General features: G+C 42.2%; 1 protein-coding gene across 8 annotated transcripts in view; it reads left to right on the top strand.

The window, feature by feature from the left end:
- DYNC2H1 (dynein cytoplasmic 2 heavy chain 1) overlaps positions 1 to 23,738 on the top strand; it is a 347,141-nt gene that overhangs the window by 244,868 nt on the left and 78,535 nt on the right. For all 8 annotated transcript variants that reach the window (XM_053900571.1, XM_053900570.1, XM_053900566.1 and 5 more), the window contains one exon: positions 12,275 to 12,484. In XM_053900571.1, the coding sequence (XP_053756546.1) occupies positions 12,275 to 12,484 (210 nt within the window). The remainder of the gene's footprint in view (positions 1 to 12,274; positions 12,485 to 23,738) is intronic.

Here is a 23,738-nt window from a genome sequence, read left to right as displayed (position 1 = left end):
GGTGACTGTCCTCCCCTTCTTCCTGAAGTCACAGGAGTCCTTTGGTGGGAAACTCTTTGCATCCTTATTTCTCTGAAAATGCCTTTAATGTATCCTTTGTTTTTATATATCTTTTAAATGTTTGTTTACTTCTGAGAGAGAGACCGAGCATGAGCAGGGGAGGGGCAGAGAGAGGGAGACACAGAATCCGAAGCAGGCTCTGGGGTTCCGAGCTGTCAGCACAGAGCCCGACGCGGGGCCTGAACTCACAAGCTGTGAGATCACGACCTGAGCCGAAGTTGGACATTCAACCAACTGAGCCACCAGGCGCCCCGTCCTCTGTTTTCAAATGTTTATTTTTCCATATTAACAGTTATGTCTCATTATATTGAAGGTACAGTGAGATGATTCTGCTCTTTTCTGCTCTCTGCTTTTGCTGCTAAGAAGTCCATTTTTGCTCCTTTGATTTATGTTTACTTTCACACTGCTTTTAAGATCTCTTTGCCTTGGTTTTCTGCAGTTTTACTGAGACTCAGCATGGATTTGTTTTCTTTCTCTCTTTAATTCATTCATTTTGAAATCTTGCTTAAGATTTAATGGGCTTTTGAATTTAGATTGCTCCTGTTCATCTGTGGGCAAGGTCAGTTGGACTCTTCACTCTGCTCTCCTCCTCCTCTTCTGGAACCTGAGTCAGGAGTCGGCCCACCCTCTTCTCTTTACTCACCGTGTGTCTTAGTTCTCTTACTTCCCACTTCCTGGTGTCCTTGTGATACATTCTTAATAAACTCTACCCATGTGTCTTCCGGTCCACTCCCTCTCTACTCAGTCAGATGTAATCTAGTATGGAAGTTTTACATTTTAACCCTTACTATTTTTATTTAATAACATCTTTTAATGCTTATTTATTATTGAGAGAGAGACAGAGCGCGAGCAGGGGAGGGACAGAGAGAGAAGGAGACACAGAATCTGAAGCAGGCTCCAGGCTCTCAAAACAGAGGCTGATGCAGGGCTCGAACCCATGAACCATGAGATCATGACCTGAGCTGAAGTTGGAAGCTTAACTGACTGAGCCACCCAGGCACCCCAATAATTTTTAATTTTTAAAAGTTTGTTTCTTTTCCAGATGTTCTTGTTTATTTTAAGAATCTCTCAGTTCTAGAAACATTTACCATAATTGCTTTATGGTTTGTTGTGATTATTCCTATATCTGAAGTCTTTGTGGATTTGATTCTTCTCTACATTGTATATGATAATTTGATGGCAGTGCCTTATTTACTTATATAGTATTTGGGTTTTTGTTAAGCCGTGACATGTAATTATTTTGGTAACATGACTTACAAAGGAGCTATTTGTAGCCTGGAATTAAAACGTATTGAACCATTCAGTTTAGAATGTAGGCTTAGGGTTTGGTTTAGGTTGGGTCAGCATCATGCACCCTTCAAATACTTTGAGATACCTCTAATCTGGAACTATACAAATTAAATTATCCTCTTGAAGTTCATTACAACCTCCAAAGTCGTGCATACAAACTAATGTTAAAGTTCCAACTGTGACAATTATTTTTTGAGGAGAGAGTCCTACATACACACTCACCACTCCACAGTTACTACCAAATTTTGATACGCACTTTCCCTCATAGTCCTTGGGGCACAGGTGAAGGCAGTTTATTTCTCTTTGACTCTTCTGCTGAAAGTGTAATCATTCAGGATTTTAATGGGGGGGGGGGGGCCGTCTTTTATCCTCTCCATTGACCAGATAGTGGACCTCATGTCTGGTCTCACAACCCGTGATTATGAATGTGAAAGCTCAGGGTCACCAGCCCCAGTGACCTCAGGGCCCTGCTTGTCGTTGTCTCACTTGCAGTGCCGGCGCATAAAAAACCCTTTCTAGATTTCTCCGTGTCACCCCAAAAAGAGCCCGATTCTTATTTCACATACCATGAGACTTAGCTTTGTAGACATTTGTCTACAAAATTGCTCTGAACAGAAGGGATAATAAAACCTCTCTTATTTCTCTGAGAGGACCACAGGTTAGACCTTGAATCAGTTCCTAAGCCCCAAGATGCTGGAGAGACCAGAGCATTATCTCTCTGGGTTTTTAAAGGTCAAAAGGGATAAAGCCCAAAACTGAGTCATCTCTTAGATCACTTGGCTCCTGGAGAGATTTTATTTGCACACCACAGTGTTGGTTAGAATTCAAGCCCGTTGCATCTCCTAGAACTCCGTCTTTGGAGGGGAAGAGGAAGTCTGTAGAAGCAGAGCATGACCGGTCTCCCGTCCCCTGTGTACCTCACCCAGGGGCGTCTGGCTCACCTGGCCACCCCAAAAGGAAGGCCTTGGTCAAGGTACAAGGACAGTAACAGCACACTTATTTCTTATTGTGAGGTAATTAGTAAGTGATATCTCTAATCCAGAATACCTTGTGTTTGCATTCGGGATGAAATTAATAAAGATGAAAATTGAATACTCAGCACTTTGTTGTTTGAATAATTCTTCCTTCTCTCAAGGTTGTTTTTGGGTGTGTGGAAGAACATGCTTTAATATTTTATTCAACATAGTTGTTTACGGCAGAAAATAGAAGCTGAAATTCTTTATTTCTTACTTTGAGCGGTTGCAAAAACCATGTGTACGTGTCCTGTAAGTGACTGCACTTTGTGGACTGTCCTTCTCTGTTAAGTAATGCATTCAGTGTTGGAATGGTTTCTCACTGGCTCTGTGCCCTGACTGTTGAAACCTCAGTGCTCCATTTACTCTGAAAGTAATGAACCAGTTCACTTGCTGCGTTAGGATGTTGGCTTTTCTCAGACTTGGAAACAACGCGCACTCACACCAGCATCTTGTGCTGTCTTGTGTTTCTGAGAGTCTGTCATGCACATCAGCAAACCAAAGCATTTTGTTGTCGTGAAAAAATACCTCATTTTGAGGAGGGCGTGGAAGAAAAGACTGCTCAGCCAGTTAGAGATTTTCAGATCCAGTGACGTTTTTTCCTCGTTGGGAATCCACTCTTCTCTCTCTGCTTTTTGAATTGCTGAAACTGTTAGTATGTAACAAGATAACTTCACATGGAAAGTCATGGTGTGCCTGGCACATAGTCCCTATGCTAGAATGTTAGTCATTCCTGTCCTTCGATACCGTGGTCTGCGTTCAGTCTCTCAGTGTGCGACTTGTGGCTCTGTCATCCTTTCCTTGTCTGCTGCGTTCCCCTGGCGCAGTCACGGGGCAGATCGCCTGTGAAAGATTCTTGCCTAGGAGTCAATACGGTCTTGTTAATGTTCTGTTTTGTACAAGGGACAAATGGTTTTTCAAAAAACACGTACCACGTTATTGTGCATACCCACGTTTGATGTGAAAATGGCTGTCAGGGAACCTAGGGGTAAGGACAGTGGGGAAAGGGCCATTCACAGCGACATCCGCCAGTGCCTTCCTCCCTGGGACTGCTGCTGGGTTTGCTTTTGTGGACATCTTTGGTTGGTACATAAAAGCTATGACATCTTCAAGGCGCCTGGGTGGCTCAGTCGGTTAAGCGTCTGACTTTGGCTCAGGTCATGATCTTGCGGTTCGTGAGTTCAAGCCCCGCGTCGGGCTCTGTGCTGACAGGTTAGAGCCTGGAGCCTGTTTCAGATTCTGTGTCTCCCTCTCTCTGACCCTCCCCCATTCATGCTCTGTCTCTCTCTGTCTCAAAAATAGATAAACGTTAAAAAAAAAAAAAACTATGACATTTTCAAGGCATTAGGAAATTAGCAAATAATTTATACCTGAAACAAAAACTCCTTTTTTTTTTTTTTTTAATGTTAGCTCTCCCTAGCTTCCCGTCGTTTTCTTCTCAGAAGATGTAACAGCTGCTCCCCTCCCTTGTTGTTCAGCCTTGGCCTTGCTTGCTGTCAGTGTCACTACCGAGGCTGCCCGTGTACTTTAGTTCTTCAGCAGTTTATTGGGTGATGACACCCACCTGTCCTGGTTGAGCTCTGCTTGCTCCATTAATAATAATTGTAACTAATCGTAACTGAACTAAATGAAACTAAATGGATCTAAACTAAATGAAATGAGCATTAAGACGTGGCTGAAGCAGAGCCCCCGAGTCTGGCTGGCAAAAGCGGAGGGGCCCGCTGGAGTGTGTTCCGACAGCAAGCGGGACTTAACATCTGGGAGGTTAACAGCTCTGCTCAGAGAGTGGGAAGGATGGAGGACAAAGGGAGGGAGAGTAGCTGAGCCCCCGGATGACAGAGCTCAGTTTGGCGGGAACAAAGGCGCTCGCCAGCGCCATCTCCCTCACCCATCCCCCAGCCAAAATCCCAAAGGGAACCAGTTCCTGCCAGTGAACTTGCTCACTCCGTGCAAACACCCAAGGCTGTGCTTCTGTGGAGCCACCCCTCCGGCAGCGGGTCTGACTCCCTCCCGCTGCCACAGGGTCCCTCCTGAAGTGGATCCCCTAAGGAGAAGCGAGCTAAGCCTGCCCCTCCCGCCCCCGTGCACCTTGCCCACCCACCCCAGCTAATACGCGAGATCCCCAGCACCACAAGCCTGGCAGTGTGCAAGTAGCCCAGATGGGCCACGCCACCCCACAGTGAATCCCACCCCTAGGAGAGGGGAAGAGAAGGCACACACCAGTCTGACTGTGGCCCCAGCGGTGGGCTGGGGGCAGACATCAGGTCTGACTGTGGCCCCGCCCACCAACTCCAGTTATACACCACAGCACAGGGGAAGGGCCCTGCAGGTCCGCACCACTCCAGGGAATATCCAAAATGACCAAACGGAAGAATTCCCCTCACAAGAATCTCCAGAAAATAACAACAGCTAATGAACTGATCAAAAAGGATTTAAATAATATAACAGAAAGTGAATTTAGAATAATAGTCATAAAATTAATCGCTGGGCTTGAAAACAGTATAGAGGACAGCAGAGAATCTATTGCTACAGACATCAAGGGACTAAGGAACAGTCAGGAGGAGCTGAAAAACGCTTTAAATGAGATGCAAAATAAAATGGAAATGACCACAGCTCGGATTGAAGAGGCAGAGGAGAGAATAGGTGAACTAGAAGATAAAGTTATGGAAAAAGAGGAAGCTGAGAAAAAGAGAGATAAAAAAATCCAGGAGTATGAGGGGAAAATTAGAGAACTAAGTGATGCACTAAAGACAAATAATATTTGCATAATTGGTATTCCAGAGGAGGAAGAGAGAGGGAAAGGTGCTGAAGGTGTACTTGAAGAAATAATAGCTGAGAACTTCCTTGATCTGAGGAAGGAAAAAGGCATTGAAATCCAAGAGGCACAGAGAACTCCCTTCAGACGTAACTTGAATCGATCTTCTGCACGACATACCGTACTGACACTGGAAAAATACAAGGATAAAGAGAAAATTCTGAAAGCAGCGAGGGATAGACGTGCCCTAACATATAAAGGGAGACCTATAAGACTCGTGACTGATCTCTCTTCTGAAACTTGGCAGGCCAGAAAGAAATGGCAGGAGATCTTCAATGTGATGCACAGAAAAAAATATGCAGCCGAGAATCCTTTATCCAGCAAGTCTGTCATTTAGAATAGAAGGAGAGATAAAGCTCTTCCCAAACAAACAAAAACTGAAGGAATTCATCACCACTAAACCAGCCCTACAAGAGATCCTAAGGGGGCTCCTGTAAGACAAAGTACCAGAGACATCGCTACAAGCATAAAACATAGACATCACAATGACTCTAAACCCATATCTTTCTATAATAACACTGAATATAAATGGACTAAATGCGCCAACCAAAAGACACATGGTATCAGAATGTATAAAAAAACAAGACCCATCTATTTGCTGTCTACAAGAGACTCATTTTAGACCTGAGGACACCTTCAGATTGAGAGTGAGGGGATGGAGAACTATTTATCATGCTCCTGGAAGCCAAAAGAAAGCTGGAGTAGCCATACTTATATCAGACAAACCAGACTTTAAATTAAAGGCTGTAACAAGAGATGAAGAAGGGCATTATATAATAATTACAGGGTCTATCCATCAGGAAGAGCTAACAATTATAAATGTCTATGCGCCAAATACCCGAGCCCCCAAAATATATAAAACAATTACTCATAAACATAAGCAACCTTATTGATAAGAATGTGGTCATTGCAGGGGACTTTAACACTCCACTTACAGCAATGGATAGATCATCTAGACACACGGTCAATAAAGAAACAAGGGCCCTGAATGATACATTGGACCAGATGGACTTGACAGATATATTTAGAACTCTGCATCCCAAAGCAACAGAATATACTTTCTTCTCGAGTGCACATGGAACATTCTCCAAGACAGATCACATAGTGGGTCACAAAACAGCCCTTCATAAGTATACAAGAATTGAAATCATACCATGCATACTTTCAGACCCCAATGCGATGAAGCTTGAAATCAACCACAGGAAAAAGTCTGGAAAACCTCCAAAAGCATGGAGGTTAAAGAACACCCTACTAAAGAATGAGTGGGTCAACCAGGCAATTAGAGAAGAAATTTAAAAATATATGGAAACAGATGAAAATGAAAATACAACAATCCAAACGCTTTGGGATGCAGCAAAGGCAGTCCTGAGAGGAAAATACATTGCAATCCAGGCCTATCTCAAGAAACAAGAAAAATCCCAAATACAAAATCTAACAGCACACCTAAAGGAAACAGAAGCAGAGCAGCAAAGGCAGCCTAAACCCAGCAGAAGAAGAGAAATAATAAAGATCAGAGCAGAAATAAACAATATAGAATCTAAAAAAACTGTAGAGCAGATCAACGAAACCAACATTGGTTTTTTGAAAAAATAAACAAAATTGACAAACCTCTAGCCAGGCTTCTCAAGAAGAAAAGGCAGAGGACCCAAATAGATAAAATCATGAATGAAAATGGAATTATTACAACCAATCCCTCAGAGATACAAACAATTATCAGGGAATACTATGAAAAATTATATGCCAACAAACTGGACAACCTGGAAGAAATGGACAAATTCCTAAACACCCATACTCTTCTAAAACTCGATCTGGAGGAAATAGAAAGTTTGAACAGACCCATAACAAGCGAAGAAATGGAATGGGTTATCAAAAATTTCCCAACAAATAAGAGTCCAGGACCAGATGGCTTCCCAGGGGAGTTCTACCAGACATTTAAAGCAGAGATAGTACCTATTCTTCTCAAGCTATTCCAAGAAATAGAAAGGGAAGGAAAACTTCCAGACTCATTCTATGAAGCCAGTATTACTTTGATTACTAATCCAGACAGAGACCCAGTAAAAAAGAACTACAGGACAATATCCCTGATGAATATGGATGCAAAAATTCTCAATAAGATACTAGCAAATCGAATTCAACAGCATATAAAAAGAATTATTCACCATGATCAAGTGGGATTCATTCCTGGGATGCAGGGCTGGTTCAACATTCGCAAATCAATCAACGTGATACATCACATTAATAACAGAAAAGAGAAGAACCATATGATCCTGTCAATCGAGGCAGAAAAGGCCTTTGACAAAATTCAGCACCCTTTCTTAATAAAAACCTTGGGAAAGTCGGGATAGAAGGAACATACTTAAACATCATAAAAGCCATTTATGAAAAGCCCACAGCTAACATCATCCTCCATGGGGAAAAACTGAGAGCTTTTTCCCTGAGATCAGGAACACGACAGGGATGCCCACTCTCACCGCTGTTGTTTAACATAGTGTTGGAAGTTCTAGCATCAGCAATCAGACAACAAAAGGAAATCAAAGGCATCAAAATTGGCAAAGATGAAGTCAAGCTTTCGCTTTTGGCAGATGACATGATACTATACATGGGAAATCTGACAGACTCCACCAAAAGTCTGCTAGAACTGACACATGAATCCAGCAAAGTTGCAGGATACAAAATCAATGTACAGAAATCAGTTGCATTCTTATACACTAACAATGAAGCAACAGAAAGACAAATAAAGAAACTGATCCCATTCACAGTTGCACCAAGAAGCATAAAATACCTAGGAATAAATCTAACCAAAGACGTAAAAGATCTGTATGCTGAAAACTATAGAAAGCTTATGAAGGTAATTGAAGAAGATATAAAGAAATGGAAAGACATTCCCTGCTCATGGATTGGAAGAATAAATAGTGTCAAAATGTCAATACTACCCAAAGCTATCTACACATTCAATGCAATCCCAATCAAAATTGCACCAGGATTCTTCTCGAAACTAGAACAAGCAGTCCTAAAATTCATATGGAACCACAAAAGGCCCCGAATATCCAAAGTAATTTTGAAGAAGAAGACCAAAGCAGGAGACATCACAATCCCCAACTTTAGCCTCTACTACAAAGCCGTCATCATCAAGACAGCATGGTATTGGCACAAAAACAGACACATAGACCAATGGAATAGAATGGAAACCCCAGAACTAGACCCACAAACATATGGCCAACTCATCTTTGACAAAGCAGGAGAGAACATCCAATGGAAAAAAGACAGTCTCTTTAACAAATGGTGCTGGGAGAACTGGACAGCAACATGCAGAAGGTTGAAACTAGACCACTTTCTCACACCATTCACAAAAATAAACTCATAATGGATAAAGGACCTGAATGTGAGACGGGAAACCATCAAAACCCTAGAGGAGAAAGCAGGAAAAGACCTCTCTGACTTCAGCCATAGCAATCTCTTACTCAACACATCCCCAAAGGCAAGGGAATTAAAAGCAAAAATGAATTACTGGGACCTTATGAAGATAAAAAGCTTCTGCACAGCAAAGGAAACAATCAACAAAACTAAAAGGCAACCAATGGAATGGGAAAAGATATTTGCAAATGACATATCGGACAAAGGGCTAGTATCCAAAATCTATAAAGAGCTCACCAAACTCCACACCCGAAAAACAAATAACCCAGTGAAGAAATGGGCAGAAAACATGAATAGACACTTTTCTAAAGAAGACATCCGGGTGGCCAACAGGCACATGAAAAGATGCTCAACGTTGCTCCTCATCAGGGAAATACAAATCAAAACCACACTCAGATATCACCTCACACCAGTCAGAGTGGCCAAAATGAACAAATCAGGAGACTATAGATGCTGGAGAGGATGTGGAGAAACGGGAACCCTCTTGCACTGTTGGTGGGAATGCAAATTGGTGCAGCCACTCTGGAAAGCAGTGTGGAGGTTCCTCAGAAAATTAAAAATAGACCTACCCTATGACCCAGCAGTAGCACTGCTAGGAATTTACCCAAGGGATACAGGAGTACTGATGCATAGGGGCACTTGTACCCCAATGTTTACAGCAGCACTCTCCACAATAGCCAAATTATGGAAAGAGCCTAAATGTCCATCAACTGATGAATGGATAAAGAAATTGTGGTTTATATACACAATGGAATACTATGTGGCAATGAGAAAGAACGAAATATGGCCCTTTGTAGCAATGTGGATGGAACTGGAGAGTGTGATGCTAAGTGAAATAAGCCATACAGAGAAAGACAGATACCATATGTTTTCACTCTTATGTGGATCCTGAGAAACATAACAGAAACCCACGGGGGAGGGGAAGGAAAAAGAAAAAAAAAGGTTAGAGTGAGAGAGAGACAAAGCATAAGAGACTCTTAAAAACTGAGAACAAACTGAGGGTTGACGGGGGGTGGGAGGGAGGAGAGGGTGGGTGATGGGTATTGAGGAGGGCACCTTTTGGGATGAGCACTGGGTGTTGTATGGAATCCAATTTGATAATAAATTTCCTATATTGAAAAAAAAAAAGACCGTGGCTGGTTTGGGGGCGCCTGGGTGGTTCATTCAGTTGAGTGTCCGACTTTAGCTCAGGTCATGATCTCGCGGTCTGTGAGTTCGAGCCTTGCGTCGGGCTCTGTGCTGACATCTCAGAGCCTGGAGCCTGCTTTGGATTCTGTGTCTCGCTCTCTCTCTGCCCCTCCCCCATTCATGGTCTGTCTCTCTCTCTCAAAAATAAATAAACTTTAAAAAAAATTAAAACTAAATAAATAACAAACATGGCTGGTTTGGATTCCTTTGGTTCATTCAGGACCTTGGCATAGATCCTAGGAATAGTCAGTCGTTACCACGTTTAGTAAAGCTGTGTTTGACCAGTGAAGTGAAATGACAGAGCAGCCATCTGACCTGGTAATGGGCTGTCGGTTCTTTCTGCCCTTGAACTTCCTCTTAGAACTTAGTCCTATTTTATTTCCTTTTTTGTTCCCTTCCTCCCCTTTCCCTTCCACAGTCTTGTCAGAAATCCACTTCTGGAGAGACATAGTTTCTTCCAGGAATGTCAAACTTTTGCCCTTCTCATTAAGAATGCATTTATACTTATATGCATTATATGTATGCAGTACATACGTGTGTCTATTTAGGAATGGGTTTGTATATAGATTACATGTACGTGTTACCTATGTGTGTCTGATTAGGAACGCGTTTATATATGTGTTACACGTGTGTGTGTGTGTGTGTGTGTGTGTGTGAGAGAGAGAGAGAGAGAGAGAGAGAGAGAGAGAGACAGACAGACAGACAGACAGACAGACAGAAAGAGCCGTCCCCCTGTTGTCCCAGAACCACTGCACCTGTTCTCTACTCTACCTTGGGGTCTCTTAGTTTCCGGCTGCTGGAAAGAAACCATTGTCTCTTATCCGGAGGCCCAGTGGGATCTGCGTGGCCCTGGAGTGTCTCTCGTTAGCCGTGTGCTCTCCCCGAGCCTCCCCGTGATCGCAAGAATGAAGCACTCCCTTAACTGAAACCTTAAGTCACACACTCATTTCTGTTTTTGAATTGAGTAAACTCTTGGTTTGGGCTTAATCATAGGGATTAAGACTCAGGAAAGGTGGTTTCTGCCCCAGAAAGATTTTAGGAAATAGTTATCTAGAGAAGAATGAAGAATTACCAGAGGATGAAAGTGAACTTACTACTGCATGGAAATGAAGATATTACCCCCTTTTCTGTAACCTTTGTAGAACTACCTATCTGTTGTGTCTGTTTCTAGTTTGTTTTTTGGCTCTTTAAAATGATTGTATGTTGAGTCTTTTAATATCTTCCTTATCCTAGAAAAAGTATGTTGGACAAAGACATGGCCATGTGACCAGGAGAAACCACCGCCTCTGTGCACTTGTTGGTCATTGTTGTATACACCGCGGGTAAACGTACAAGAGACCGCAGTCTTACCAGTGTCATCAAGTCACATATCTCAGAGGACCTTGATGTCACATAGACCAATGCATGAGTCAGTGATAATGTCCCCTAGAGCCTGGCAAAGTACCACCCAAGGGACACACCTGCCCTCATTTTCTGGAAATAGTTTTATTGAAACCCTGCCTTGTCTTTTCATTTCTGTGCTGTCTGTGGCCACTTCGACACCACAACAGCATAGTTGAGTAATTATGACAGAGAACTTAGGACCCACAAAGCCTGGTGTGTTTGCTCTCTGGACCTTTGTGGGAAAAATTGCTAACCTTTGGCGTAGTCAATGCTAGAATTTCCATGGGTGACAAAAACACTCTGAGAGAGAACCATCTTCTAAAATCTCTGTTAAAAACAAAATACTACTTCGTGTGTCATTTTAGTTAAGTCTAATATAGTATCCTAGTTAGAAAATTATTTCAGTTAAAATACAAAATCCTGGATTTGCACCTATTTTGTGCCCAGTTAGGGTAGGTTTCCTTGTCTAAAAGATAATCCTTGCTTCATAGTTAAGATTTAAAGTATCCATAACCATTTCCCCCAGCAGCTCCATAATCACATAATGATTTTCTCTGAATACACTTAGCTTTTTAATGACAAGATGAACTTTAAAATGTCAAAGCCATTCTTCAAAGGAACACAATTTACTCAAATGTATTTAGTCATTAGAAAAAGGCTTTCCCTAAAATAATCAGCTGACTAAAGATATAACTGTAATCCCTCAGTAGTTTCGCCACAAATTATGCTGTTTGGATGTTGTAATTTATTCATGGTGATTTTAGCTCATACGTATTTGAATTAAATATCCATTCACATTTGTTTGAAAGTGTGATTTCTTCTCTGTGTATTCGTAGTGTAGCTGTACTGTGCTCTCTGCATTGGCTCAGAGGGGCCATCGATCCCCATTCTTGCTGCTATGCGGACCACTGCTGCTAAGTGTGGCTCCCCCAGACCCCTGCCTACCCCCTTTCCTGTGTGGTTCCACATGTAACACATGCGGCCACCTTAAGACACCAGGGTTTCAAAACCGAGTGGGACCACAGAGGATCTTAGTACCTTGTGAAGTGTTGTGGTGTCAGTAGTTTATGCCACGTTTCCAGAAGGATGACATGGCATACTGTTCTTTTAGAACTCCAACCTGATTCATCAGAAGGTGTGTCCTCCTAACGATCGACAAGGGTCTCCAGTACTGTCCTTCATCGTCCTGGAACAGTTCAATGCCATTCGCTTAGTGCAGACCGTCCACCAGTCTCTTGCCGCTCTCAGCAAAGTCATCAGAGGGACCACCTTACTGAGTTCAGAAGTACAGAAACTGGCCAGCGCTTTACTAAACCAAAAGGTAAGCCCACTTAAGGACACGTGTTTTTATTTCCTTATAAAAAGTGACTGTTCCATTATGTATACATTTGTCAAGTCTTACAGTTAATAGTAATAGAAAATCCAAGTCAAACTAGCTTAAGCCAGGTAGGAATTCATTGGCTGATATAAGTGGAGGATTCCAGGGGGGCCAACATGAAGTCAGCTTGAGGCAGGGGCTTCAAATTGTCACTAGGATCTTAGCTTGTGTTGTTTATCTACCTGTCTAGGCACGTCGTATGTGAGTGCATAGACATACACACATGTATATGTGTGCATGTGTTTTTGTATATATGTATGTATGTGTATATATGCACATAGGTGTGTATGTTTGTATATGTATGTGTGTGTGTGGATGTGTATATATGAATGCGTATGTGTGTATATATATGTATGTATGTGTATATATGTGTGTATGTGTATATGTATGTGTGTATATGTATGTGTGTATGGATGGGTGGGTGTGTATATATGTACATGTGCGTGTACGTATGGATATATGTATATGTATGTGTGTATATACGTATGTGTATGTATGCATGCGTGTATACATGTAGGTGTGTATGCACATGTGTGTATATATGTATGTGTGTATATATGTATGTGTATACGTATGGATGGATGTGTATATATGCATGTGTGTATATATGTATGTGTGCATGTGTGTGTATATATGTATGTGTGTAAGTATGGATGGGTGTGTATGTGTGTATATATGTATGTGTATATATGTACGTGTCTACATATGGGTGGATGTGTATATATGTATGTATGTGTATGCATATATGTATGTGTGTACATATAGATGGATGTGTATATATGTATGTGTGTGTATATATGATGTGTGTATATGTATGCATGTGTACATATATATGTATGTATGCATGGGTGTGTATGTGTGTGTGTGCATGTATGGATGGGTGTGTATATATGTGTATATGCATGCGTGTGTGTGTATATGTGTATGTATGTGTGTATGATGCATGCATGTGTGTGTGTGTGTATGTATGTGTGTATGCATGTGTGTGTGTGTATATATGTATGTGTGTATGGATGGATGTGTATGTATGTATGCATGTGTACATTTATATGTATGTGTGTATATATGCATGTGTATATGTATGAGTGAATGTGTATATATGTATGCGTGTGTCTATGTGTGTGTGTGTGTGTGTGTATGTATATATATGTATGTATGTGTGTTGATTTCACTTTGGGGCAGGTTCTCTGTACATGGTGGTATCCTGGCAGTCTGAGTCTTATTATCCTCTGAGCTCCAAGTCCAACAGAAAAGAAACCTTTTTCCCGGTAACTCAAGCAAAAATCTTGGGATTAGCTGTAATCCAAAATGATTGGCTTGTGTAGTCCCTTGGTTGTTCTCTGGGCAGGATTTGCAAAGCTCTCATCGGTAGGGCTTCGCCTGAATGCCCGTCCCAGCAGCTGGAGATAGATTCAGCTTCATCTGTTAACGTGTATACTGCAAGTAAGGGAGGGATGGTTATCTGGTGGAAAAATCAAGGTACTTTTAGCAGAAGAAAGGGAAATCATGTCTCTTGCTGAATAATTAGCATGTGTGTAACATGTATGTATGTGTGTACGTACAGACATGTACACGTCAGTAAAATCCATGTATCACAGATCCATAGGGAGAAACAAAATGATTGGAGTATCTGCCATAGGTTTATTTTAGTGACTTGGAGAACATAAACCCTGCAGAACTTGGCATCTGGAGAAGATGTCCCTGGGTTCTATAGGAACTTAGAAAAGAGTCTGATTCTCCCCCCACGCCCTGACACTGTTTACCCTTAACATAGGGAAAACCCTGATGCTCAACTTAAAGTCTGGTCTATTTGAACATAGAAGATGGCGTTGCTACAACTACTTGAATCAATCATAATCAAAATACTATAGTATGTTACACTAGAAGTTGTATCTAATTGATTTTTAATTTAAAGTAGATACATCACCTATCATGAAAGCTTCTTACCATTTCAAGGAAACACGGGATTCTAAGAGCTTTGAAGAACTTTCCGTTAATTAGCTCATTAATCACCACATTAACAATACAAGGTGGTGCTACTGTTAACATTATTCTAGTGTGAGGATCCTGAGGCAGAATGTGTTAAGTGACCTAACCAGAGACACACAGGTATTAAATGCTTAACTATTACACCAGTAGTTGTACAGTCAAGATGAACCCAGGCAGGTCTCCCTTCCATATAAATGTAAAAGATGTAAATTTATCAACACTTTAATCTTCATGAGAGTGTATTTCTTTAAAATCCAACTACATGCTGCCTAAGGGCAAGATGTATGGTGTTACATTTAATTACAGTGGAATTAGGTGTAGGAGGAGAGTAACACTGATGGCAGAACACCGCTTGTACAGTAGAGAACAGAGTTCAGGGGGACTCGTGTACAGTGGAGTGTAGAAAATTAAGCTTAGGTCAGATCTTCAGGCTTTTAAAAAGCCGAAGAAAAGGTGTTGGGATTAAAATCTGTAGGCAATAAGAGTATTTTTATGTAGAAATAATGACACAGAATGGCTAAGAATGTGGCCTGTGGAATAGGTCTGTCTGCCACTTAGGAGCTGTGTGACTGTGGGCAAGTCACGTAAGCCTCTCTAAACTTTTTTTTAAGTTTATTATGATTTTCTAATATAATTTATTGTCTAGTTAGCTAACCTACAGAGTTTATAGTGAGCTCTTTGTTTTGAGAGTAGATTTCCCATGGTTCATCACTTACATACAACACCCAGTGCTCATCCCAACAAGTCCCCTCCTCAGTGCCCATCCCCCATCTAGCCCATCCTCCAACCCACCCCACCCCCCTGCAACCCTGTTTGTTCACTGTCTTTAAGAGTCTCTTATGGTTTGCCTCGCCCTCTATTTGACACCATTTTTTCCCCTTCCCTTCCCCCGTTGTCTTCTGTTAAGTTTCTCAAATTCCACATATGAGTGAAAACATGTTATCTTTCTCTGACTGACTTCTTTCACTTAGCATAATACTTTCCAGTTCCATCCACGTTGTTGTAAATGGCATGATTTCATTCTTTTGAGAGAGAGGGAGAGAAGGCGTGTGCGCGCATGCCAGCAGGGCAGAAGCAGAGAGAGAGGGAGATGGAGAATCCCAAGCAGACTCCGCATCACGGGGGGCTCCATCCCACAAACCATGAGACCATGACCTGAGCCGAAATCGAGAGTCGGATGCTTAACCCACTGAGCCTCCCAGGTGCCCCTAAACTTAGTTTTCTTATTTGTCAAATAAGGATAATAATGGTACCTACTCTAAGGGATTGGTATGAAAATTAAATTGACTCATAGGTAAAGTGCTTGGCACTTTAGAGCAAGCACCCTCTAAATTTTAGTTGTTTTTGTTACTGTTACTTTAAGAGAACTTTTTTATGTAAAAAGCTGCTTTTGGAGTAGCTGACTGGTAACACTGCAAAACGAGTTAACAGAAGTAGGGATGCCACATACGTTATTGTGTAGTCACCCTAGCAAGAGGTGGTTAGGGCCTGGAGTGGGGTAATCGAGGGGGTCATATGTGGTGTTAATCGGCATACCTGGCCTGTAAACCATCTGGGTGAATTTGGGCATAAACACTTGAAAAAATGAAATATTTTTTATAATTGTATAATAATGTGGCTTACATTAAGACCATATTGAAAGATAAAAAATTCAATGGGCTTTATTATGTGAACATTTCCCATGAGTAGGACCAAGGGATGGTGTTTTTCGCGAGGTCATAGATTTTTCATTCTTGATAGCAAGTCTTTCTCTTCTTTGGCTCACTGAGCTCTACTCAGTGTTTGCACACTTGGCACAGCACAGGGCCGGATGACTTCTTCATTACGGTGAGTTGAGGGTGTAAACAATCTTCATTAATGTATTAAATGAAGGTTTGTGTGTTACACTTGGAATTGAGATATGCAGCCTCTAAAATATCACTGTTTTTGAAATACTTTTTGTAATTTGCCAAAAAGTATTTCAAAAACAGTGATATTGAAAACAAATTGATTAAACTTCTTTCCGAGGATGAAAGTATGTCGTGCAAAGCATATTTATATTATACCCCAGAGAGTGTCTCAAGATGTGTCCGGGTGTCTGATGAGACTCCGCTGAGACCAGGCTGACCTTCACCAAGACAAGATCCGTAAAATAGTTTCTGACATTTACTTTCCAATGAGTTTTACCAAAAATTGTGGGTCCAGTACTATCCCATTTCTTTCAAGATAAAAAGTAAATGTTTTATTACATTTGAATGTGACAAGTTCTGTATTAAGTGATATGATTTAATGTAATTTAGGAAATAGTTCAGTACTTGACATTTTCTTTACTGTGTCTGACATGATTGGAGTAAGACTTTTCTTAAGAGAATTATTACTTTTATTTGTTTGACAGATTCTGATAATCTACTAAAACTTCTTTTGTAAAAAGTCACAATACTTACAATGTTTGTTAAAGACAACAATACTGTAAAATATTGTTACTCTTCTTTTCATATTAGGACATACGCTTTAAATTACAATTTAAAAGCTAAGAATTGAAAAGATACAGTACAAAATCATTTCGTCCTTCTGGCTGAACAGTGCACTCTGTTCAGATGGGCATCTCTACATACGGAGCTGCACTGCCGAGGCTCAGGGCGTCTAAGAGTTAAGATCTCCTCTGCTGCACAGTGTGTCCTTTACTCCTGTCCCTGCCCTGGTCTCCTTGACAGCAGGGGTCTCACAGTGGGTCCTCCAGACCAGGTGCACCCACAGCACCTAGGCACCAACCCTGACTGTGGTGATCACACTCTGTGTTACCCTGACTCTGCGTGTTGTCAGACATTGACGTGGTTCTGCTGCGTGCCCACACCGTCTGTGGTCAGAACTCTGTGAAGACAGGTGGGAGCCGTGGTTACCTTCAGGCTTCCCTGCCCCACCCACCAGTGTTGATGACCACCCCCATCATTGCTCCCTCTTCTAAAGTTTACCTACCTTCATGCAAATAGTGCTTTAAAAAGTCATCAAATGTTTAACCGAATGATAATCATTAATAGTGAATGATTGGCGTTTTTCTATTAAAGTAGTACCACACATTTTACATAAACTTTACCAGTTCAGAGCACTTTTGTAGCCCTTTGCTCATCTTCTGCTCTCATCATCCCCCTTCTACTTAGAAAACTAAAGCAGAAAGGGGATGCTATCCTATAAAGTGTCAGAGCCCACACTGCAATCCCCATGGTGTTTCCTACATCTGTGTTCTTCCCACCCTGTCCACCACTTACTCATTACTTATATCACACAGCTACACAGTGGTCTTTGTTCTAAGAGACACTCACCTGCTTTGTGAGCATTGAACTCCACATACTCCTCTCCAAAGGCTTACAAATGCTGGCATGGAATTGCCCCATCTCCTCGTCTCTCGCTTCACTTATAACTAGAATTCTGTTAGATAAACGTACAAATGGAAATCAGTTCCTACTGATGTACATAAGAGCACAGGGGCCTGTGAAGACCCAGAATCTCCAGTATCTTGGAATTCTCTTTCAGTATACCTAACTTAATACCATTTTTGTGCATGATAAGAGAACATATACTTTTTTTTTTTAGAAGAGATTTTAACTTTAGAGTTTATTCTTCTCTTTGTCCTTTTTTCTTAATTTAGCAGTGGAAATGGAAGTACAGTGTTATAAGACTTTCATGCTATATGTGAAGTTTCATTAATATTATTTGAAGTTTTATTAGCATCCCTTAATATTTATTGTTATTTGAAGATAGACCATAGTAAGTTAAAAGTGTGTACTAGGGAGGGGCCAAGATGGTGGAGCAGGTGGAAGTTCTCTGCTTCTCTCGTCCTTGAAGTGCAGCTAGATCAGCACCAAACCATCCTGCACACCTAGAAAATTGATCTGAGGATTAACAGAACAATCTGCATAACTTGAGCCACAGAACTCAGCAGATATGAGGCACGAAGAGGTGAACTGGGGGAGAGAGAAGCCATGGAGGGTAGGGAGCTATTGCAGAGAAAGGACAGAGATGGGGGGAGTGCAGGAAAAGCATGCCCCCCAAGAGCAGCTGGAGAGAAAGAGAAAGAGTGGAAACATCCACAAGGGATTGAACAAGAAAGGGAGAAAGGAGAGGGTTTCGGCACTATTAGGACTCTAGAAACAGGGGAGCACAGAGTTGGAAACTCCAAAGCTCGATAGCTGGTGGAGCTTTGGTGGCGAGGAAAGGTGAATCCCCATTAACAGGCAGCGAGGTCCTCGGGGCACATGGGGAGAAACGGTTCACCTGCTTGAAGGGCATTTGGTAGAGGCTATGTGGTCTCTCCATGGGCATAGGTGCCAATGGACCCTGGAGAATAGCCACGTTTGGTGGTGTTGGAACAAGGACATTAGGTTACAGTGAAGCCTGGTGCCATTTGTGTGTTGTGATTTGTCATAGTCCCTGAACCACTACTGCTACACAGTCGTGCGTACTTTTTCTAGGGCAGGCTGGCACCTGGTGGCAGTCTCTGGACCTCTGCAGTGGCACGGTTGCATGAGCATTCCTGGAGGCAGCCAGCAGCCAGCCATTGCTCGGGGAGACCCTCCCCCAGAAGGTTAGAGCAGGTCCAAACTGCAGGGCTCTCAGAAGTGAGGGGTTTGGAAGCACAGCCCCTTCTGACATAAAATTTGGGAGAGAGGTACTGCCTGGCAGGCTGACAGCATGGACATAGACAGTGTAGAAGCAGGGAGTGGATGGAAACCAGAGACAAAGGAGGCATGCCTGATGACTGCTTGGTGAGAGCACAGAATTCTGGTGTTAGAGACTGGGAAGCTGCGTGATGCCATTTTCACCTCTCCTGCACACGCACATGCGCACACACTGATCCACCCCAGTAACCTAAGCAGTACCACTTAGTGGAGAATGGAGCTATCACACCAAGCGCTTACCCAACTGTGCCCTCCAAGAACATGCTCTACAAGACCACTACAAGTCCCTCTGCCTGCTTAGTGCACAGACTATAAAGTGCTTCATAGTTAGATTTCTAGGGGAAACTGAATGTAATTTCATTCTATGTGCTGGTCCATCGAGTCCTTTTTTTTTCTTATTCTTGGGTGCAAAAAGAGAAAAAAATTATTTTCATTATCTGTTTTTATGAAAAAGTTTTAAAATTTCTTTTACTATATACTCCATATTTTTATTTTTTTGTGAATTGTTTATTCTATTTTACTTTATTTCATTTTATTCTATTTTATTGTATACCTTTCTATTAATTTTTAATGGTTTGTCTTTTTTATTTTCTATCCCTTTTTTCTCTATTCTTTCAAGCTTATTTCAACAACCAGACGAAAATACATGTAAGATCTAGCTTCCTTTATTTGATTTTTTTGAATTGTTTTGAATTTTTTTAATTTTATTTTTTATTAATTCTTTTTTTTCCTCCAAAATGACAAAAAGAAGGAATTCACCACAAAAGAAAGAATAGGAAGAAATAGCCAGGGACTTAACACAGATATCAACAAGATGTCTGAACCCGCATTTAGAATCATAAAAATACTAGAATACTAACTGGGGTTGAAAAAAGCATAGAATCCCTTTGTGTGGAGATAAAATAAGTAGTCTAGTCAGGGCGAAATAAAAAATGTTGTAACTGAGCTGCAATCTCAAATGTATGCCACAGTGGCAAAGATGGATGAAGCAGAGTAGCGAATCAGCAGTGTAGAGGACAAACTTATGGAGAATAATGAAGCAGGAAAAAAGAGGGAAACTAAGGCAAAGGAGCATGATACAAGAATTAGAGAACAAAGTGACTAATTAAAAAGGATAACATCTGAGTCATAGGAGTCCCAGAAGATGAAGAGAGAGAAAAAGGGGTAGAAGGGTTATGTGAGCAACTCATAGTGGAAAGCTTTCCTAACCTGGGGAAAGACACAGACATCAAAATCCAGGAAGCACAGACTTCCATTAGATTCAACAAAAACGGACCATCAACAAGGCATATCATAGTCACATTTACAAAATATACAGACAAAGAATCATGAAAGCAGCAAAGAAAAAAAGTCCTTAACCTATAAGGGAAGACAGATCAGATTCACAGCAGACCTATCCACAGAAACATGGCATACCAGAAAGAGTGGCAGGATATATTAAACATGCTGCATTGGAAAAAATATGCGGCCAAGAATTCTTTATTCAGCAAGGCTGTTTTCAAAATGGAAGGAGAGATAAAGAGTTTCCCAGACAAACAAAAACTAAAGGAGTTTGTGACCACTCAACCAGCCCTGCAAGAAATTTCAAAGGGGAGTCTCTGAGGGGAGAAAAGATGAAACAAAACAAAAAAGACCAAAAGCAACAAAGACTAGAAAGCACCAGAGAACACCACCAGAAACTCCAACTCTACAGGCAACACAATGGCAATAAATTCGTATCTTTCAGTATTCACTCTAAATGTCAATGGACTGGGGGGTTCCGGAAGATGGTGGCGTAGGAGGACGCGGGGCTCACAGCGCGTCCTGCCGATCACTTAGATTCCACCTACACCTGCCTAAAGAACCCAGAAAACCGCCAGAGGATTAGCAGAAGGGAGTCTCCGGAGTCAAGCGCAGACCAGAGGCCCACGGAAGAGGGTAGGAAGGGCAGCGAGGCGGTGCGCGCTCCACGGACTGGCGGGAGGGAGCCGGGGCGGAGGGGCGGCTCGCCGGCCAAGCAGAGCCCCCGAGTCTGGTTGGCAAAAGCGGAGGGGCCGGACGGACTGTGTTCCGACAGCAAGCGCGACTTAGCGTCTGGGAGGTCAGAAGTTAACAGCTCTGCTCGGAAAGCGGGAAGGCTGGAGGACAAAGGGAGGGAGAGCTGCTGAGCCCCCGGACGGCAGAGCTCAGCTTGGCGGGGAACAAAGGCGCTCACCAGCGCCATCTCCCCCGCCCATCCCCCAGCCAAAATCCCAAAGGGAACCAGTTCCTGCCAGGGAACTTGCTCGCTCCGCGCAAACACCCAACTCTGTGCTTCTGCGGAGCCAAACCTCCGGCAGCGGATCTGACTCCCTCCCGCTGCCACAGGGCTCCTCCTGAAGTGGATCACCTAAGGAGAAGCGAGCTAAGCCTGCCCCTCCAGCCCCCGTGCACCTTGCCTACCCACCCCAGCTAATACGCCAGATCCCCAGCAACACAAGCCTGGCAGTGTGCAAGTAGCCCAGACGGGACACGCCACCCCACAGTGAATCCCGCCCCTAGGAGAGGGGAAGAGAAGGCACACACCAGTCTGACTGTGGCCCCAGCAGTGGGCTGGGGGCAGACATCGGGTCGGACTGCGGCCCCGCCCACTAACTCCAGTTATACACCACAGCACAGGGGAAGTGCACTGCAGGTCCTCACCACGCCAGGGACTCTCCAAAATGACCAAACGGAAGAATTCCCCTCAGAAGAATCTCCAGGAAATAACAACAGCTAATGAACTGATCAAAAAGGATTTAAATAATATAACAGAAAGTGAATTTAGAATAATAGTCGTAAAATTAATCGCTGGGCTTGAAAACAGTATACAGGACAGCAGAGAATCTCTTGCCACAAAGATCGAGGGACTAAGGAACAGTCACGAGGAGTTGAAAAACGCTTTAAACGAATTGCAAAACAAAATGGAATCCACGATGGCTCGGCTTGAAGAGGCAGAGGAGAGAATAGGTGAACTAGAAGATAAAGTTATGGAGAAAGAGGAAGCTGAAAGAAAGAGAGATAAAAAAATCCAGGAGTATGAGGGGAAAATTAGAGAACTAAGTGATACACTAAAAAGAAATAATATACGCATAATTGGTATCCCAGAGGAGGAAGAGAGAGGGAAGGGTGCTGAAGGGGTACTTGAACAAATTATAGCTGAGAACTTCCCTGAACTGGGGAAGGAAAAAGGCATTGAAATCCAAGAGGCACAGAGAACTCCCTTCAGACGTAACTTGAATCGATCTTCTGCACGACATATCATAGTGAAACTGGCAAAATACAAGGATAAAGAGAAAATTCTGAAAGCAGCAAGGGATAAACGTGCCCTCACATATAAAGGGAGACCTATAAGACTCGTGACTGATCTCTCCTTTGAAACTTGGCAGGCCAGAAAGGCTTGGCACGATATCTACAGTGTGCTAAACAGAAAAAATATGCAGCCGAGAATCCTTTATCCAGCAAGTCTGTCATTTAGAATAGAAGGAGAGATAAAGGTCTTCCCAAACAAACAAAAACTGAAGGAATTTGTCACCACGAAACCAGCCCTACAAGAGATCCTAAGGGGGATCCTGTGAGACAAAGTACCAGAGACATCACTACAAGCATAAAACATACAGACATCACAATGACTCTAAACCCATATCTTTCTATAATAACACTGAATGTAAATGGATTAAATGCGCCAACTAAAAGACATAGGGTATCAGAATGGATAAAAAAACAAGACCCATCTATTTGCTGTCTACAAGAGACTCATTTTAGATCTGAGGACACCTTTAGATTGAGAGTGAGGGGATGGAGAACTATTTATCATGCTCCTGGAAGCCAAAAGAAAGCTGGAGTAGCCATACTTATATCAGACAAACTAGACTTTAAATTAAAGGCTGTAACAAGAGATGAAGAAGGGCATTATATAATAATCACAGGGTCTATCCACCAGGAAGAGCTAACTATTATAAATGTCTATGCGCCAAATACCCGAGCCCCCAGATATATAAAACAATTACTCATAAACATAAGCAACCTTATTGATAAGAATGTGGTCATTGCAGGGGACTTTAACACCCCACTTACAGAAATGGATAGATCATTTAGACACACAGTCAATAAAGAAACAAGGGCCCTGAATGATACATTGGATCAGATGGACTTGACAGATATATTTAGAACTCTGCATCCCAAAGCAACAGAATATACTTTCTTCTCGAGTGCACATGGAACATTCTCCAAGATAGATCATATACTGGGTCACAAAACAGCCCTTCATAAGTTTACAAGAATTGAAATCATACCATGCATACTTTCAGACCACAATGCTATGAAGCTTGAAATCAACCACAGGAAAAAGTCTGGAAAACCTCCAAAAGCATGGAGGTTAAAGAACACCCTACTAACGAATGAGTGGGTCAACCAGGCAATTAGAGAAGAAATTAAAACATATATGGAAACAAACGAAAATGAAAATACAACAATCCAAACGCTTTGGGATGCAGCGAAGGCAGTCCTGAGAGGAAAATACATTGCAATCCAGGCCTATCTCAAGAAACAAGAAA

Source organism: Panthera pardus, unplaced genomic scaffold (genome assembly GCF_024362965.1).
Source record: "Panthera pardus isolate Hobbes unplaced genomic scaffold, ASM2436296v1 HiC_scaffold_12, whole genome shotgun sequence".
NCBI lineage: Eukaryota > Metazoa > Chordata > Mammalia > Carnivora > Felidae > Panthera > Panthera pardus.
Note: the sequence above shows the minus strand (reverse complement) of the source record. Positions and strands in the feature narration are given on the sequence as shown.